Source organism: Desmodus rotundus, chromosome 4 (assembly GCF_022682495.2).
Source record: "Desmodus rotundus isolate HL8 chromosome 4, HLdesRot8A.1, whole genome shotgun sequence".
Classification (NCBI taxonomy): domain Eukaryota; kingdom Metazoa; phylum Chordata; class Mammalia; order Chiroptera; family Phyllostomidae; genus Desmodus; species Desmodus rotundus.
In genome coordinates this window covers 50,979,581-50,982,454 of record NC_071390.1, presented here as the reverse complement: position 1 = coordinate 50,982,454, position 2,874 = coordinate 50,979,581, and the positions used below count along the sequence as shown (strand labels likewise).

General features: G+C 59.3%; 1 protein-coding gene across 1 annotated transcript; it reads right to left on the bottom strand.

Annotated features, from left to right (window-relative positions):
* On the bottom strand, positions 1 to 2,113 carry DDIT4 (DNA damage inducible transcript 4). Its single transcript, XM_024561389.3, has 3 exons — positions 1,954 to 2,113; positions 1,567 to 1,828; positions 1 to 1,344 (listed from the first exon to the last, which is right to left on the bottom strand). The coding sequence occupies exons 2-3, from the start codon at positions 1,766 to 1,768 to the stop codon at positions 851 to 853; spliced, it is 696 nt and encodes a 231-aa protein (XP_024417157.2). The 5' UTR covers positions 1,769 to 1,828; positions 1,954 to 2,113; the 3' UTR covers positions 1 to 850.
* Positions 2,114 to 2,874: the final 761 nt, after the last annotated feature.

Below are 2,874 nucleotides of genomic sequence, written 5' to 3'. Positions count from 1 at the left end.
TTTTAACAAACACTTTTTTTTATTAGAAAAGTAAAAAATATTGCATAGGTCTTAATACTTGAACATCAAGTGTATTAATGAACAGCGAGTATCTTCATGTAAACAGTTCTAGATGGAAGACCCAGATGGCACTCCTCTGGGGAGGGGTTCCAGCCCCCACCCCAATCAGCCCCACCCAGCACAGATAAACTCTCCGGGACACAGTGGGGGATGGGCCTCATGCAGCTCTCAGGTGTACTTTTTCTTCAAGTGTCAAAGATCCCTCAGGTGATCCCAACACCCACCCCTTCCTACTCTTACATTCATGCGTCTGTAAGATAGCTGCCTAGAACGAGTCAGTAGTGAAGCTCCAATCAAAAAAGAAAAAAACAAGATGCAAAAACAACGAACAAACACATCTGGCCCCTTCAGACCATGAGATACAGAAAACACCTCCACGACCTCCCCTCCCACCAGGGCCAGCTACCGAGAGCTCGCATCGCCTGCAGATGCCAGCACAGCCCCGCTGCTCTCCTGGCTGTCACACCACTGTTGTCTTAACTGTCGGTAACAATAAAAATAAGGTACATGCTACATACACATCCAGCCAGAAGCCTGGTTGGCCCCTAAACCTTTGTTTCATGCTACAGTACTGAGGGGCAAGCGTGTGCCCCCGATAAGAAGCCACCTACAAACACCTCAGTGACCTTCCCAGGAAACACTTTCTATCCCCTCTACCATTCTCCCCTCAAGTGGCTGTTGTCAGTTCTCTAAGAACAGGCATCAGTCCCTCAGATCCTGCCTGCCAATGTCCACCCCAGAAGTTCAGTTGTCTGCCGTGGGGGCAGTGTCAGTCCCCCAAGGCCCAAGTTCAACACTCCTCAATGAGCAGCTGTTCCGAGCTGTACAGCTTCTTCTTGATGACTCGGAAGCCGGTGCTCAGCGTCAGGGACTGGCTGAAGCCAGGGACGAAGGGAGAGTTGGCAGAGCTAAACAGCCCCTGGATCTTGGGCCAGAGGCGTGAGTCCAGGCGCAGAACGAGGGTCAGCTGGAAGGTGGGCACCAGGCTGGGGTCGAGGGCCAGCTGGCCTATGCTGTGGCAGCTCTTGCCCTGTTCTACGCAGACATCCAGCAGCGCCCCCCGCAGGCCGCACGGCTCGCTGTAGGCCAGGCGCAGTAGTTCTTTGCCCACCTGGCTCACCAGCTGGCTGGGCATCAGCAGGCGCGCGGGGCGCCGCGAGCCCAGTCGTGCCTGGGCCAGGCTCTCCTGCAGCAGCTGCATCAGGTTGGCACACAGGTGCTCGTCCTCAGGGTCGCTGAGCAGCTCGAAGTCGGGCAGGGACACCCCATCCAGATATGCCGAGTCTGGAAGGAAGAGCACACAGGGAAGGGTGTTAAAAAGCAAATCGCAAAGGGAACCTCCTTCCCACTCGTGCCTTACACTCCAATCACCTTCCTCCACTCTTCCATCCCTCCGCAACCTGCGTTCTGATGGGATAGGAAGTCAAGGTGGATTTGACTCCTTCCTGCGCGGCCCTCCTCTCACCTCCCCGGCCCAAGTCGCGTCGGCCCCCGCCCACGGCTTACCATCCTCCGGCCCGAAGCCACTGTTGCTGCTGTCCAGAGACTCGCAGTCCGAGCTCTCCAGGCTCGCGCAGCGGCCGAGCCCCTCTTCTCGGGCCGCCGACCCCCAGGCTGAACGCGGCGGCTGATCTGGGGTGGGAGTTCGGGACAGCGACGTTGACGAAGAGGAGGCTGACGACGAGAAGCGATCCCAAAGGCTAGGCATGGTGAGGACCGGCACCAGGACGTCCACAGATGAGCTCAGGGTGAAGGAGCGCAGAAGACGCTGTTAAGACAAGAGAGGCACAAACCTGGCGTCAGTCTGAGGGCTGGACCAGACTGAGAACGCTAGGACACTTACGGCTGAGGCCTCCCCACGCAGGGATCAGTACATCGAGAAGGGACACTCACCAGGTAGCGCGGTCAGCGAGAACTGCTTGGACTAGAGCCGCTTGAATGGGTGCGCGAACTGCTGCCAGGCCCCGAGCTTAGCCCAGACTTGTCCCTTCCAACAACCCTCACCTCCCCCTTGGCCTGCCGCGGTCCCTAGCACCAGTGCGGACAGGCCTATAAGGACTAGCGCGGATAAGCCGCGCCCCGTTAGCGCTGCAGCCCAATCCAGACTCGGGAGTGTGGCCCGCCTCGGCCAATGGGCTCCAGGCGCACGTTCGCAACGTTCTCTCCTGCCCAGTGACAGCGGTCTGGCCCCGCCCCCGCTGAGCCCCAGCACTCTCCCCTCCGAACCCCGAGCTGTGGCCACGCCCCCTTTCTAGAAGGGCTTCGCGGCGGCCGCAGCTGCCAAGGTCCCCGAGGGCGCTCGCGGCAGGGGAGGATCAAGGAAAGACTTGTTTATTATAGGGTCGTGTTGCTGGGGGAGGGGTAGCCCGTCACTGCGCGCGGGGAGAGACAGGGGAAACGGTTGCCCCGAGAGTCTGGGCACCCGCGAGCTAAGGGTACAACTGGGGGCACGGGTGGATGCCCGTGGGACGGCGGCGCGGGGAGCTGACTTTAACCTGGCCTGCCATCGCGCACGTACCCCACGCTAACCCTGCTTTGAGAAGGATCTGGGGATGGGGATTGGGTTCAAAGACTGGGCAGCTCCGGACACGAAGCTTCCCCTTCCTCGCAACCCACTTGCCCACCTGACCACCCGCCTGTTACTCTACAGCCCCACGGTATGGCTTAATGAAGGGGTCCGTGTCCCCCATATGCGCCTGGCCCCCAAACTGTCCGTTCCCACCTCACAACTGCTCCCAAGGAGAGGGTTTGGTGAGGATGGCTAAAGGAGTGTTGATGGGCTGAGGTTCTTAGCGCGAGGTTCTCAGCGCCTGT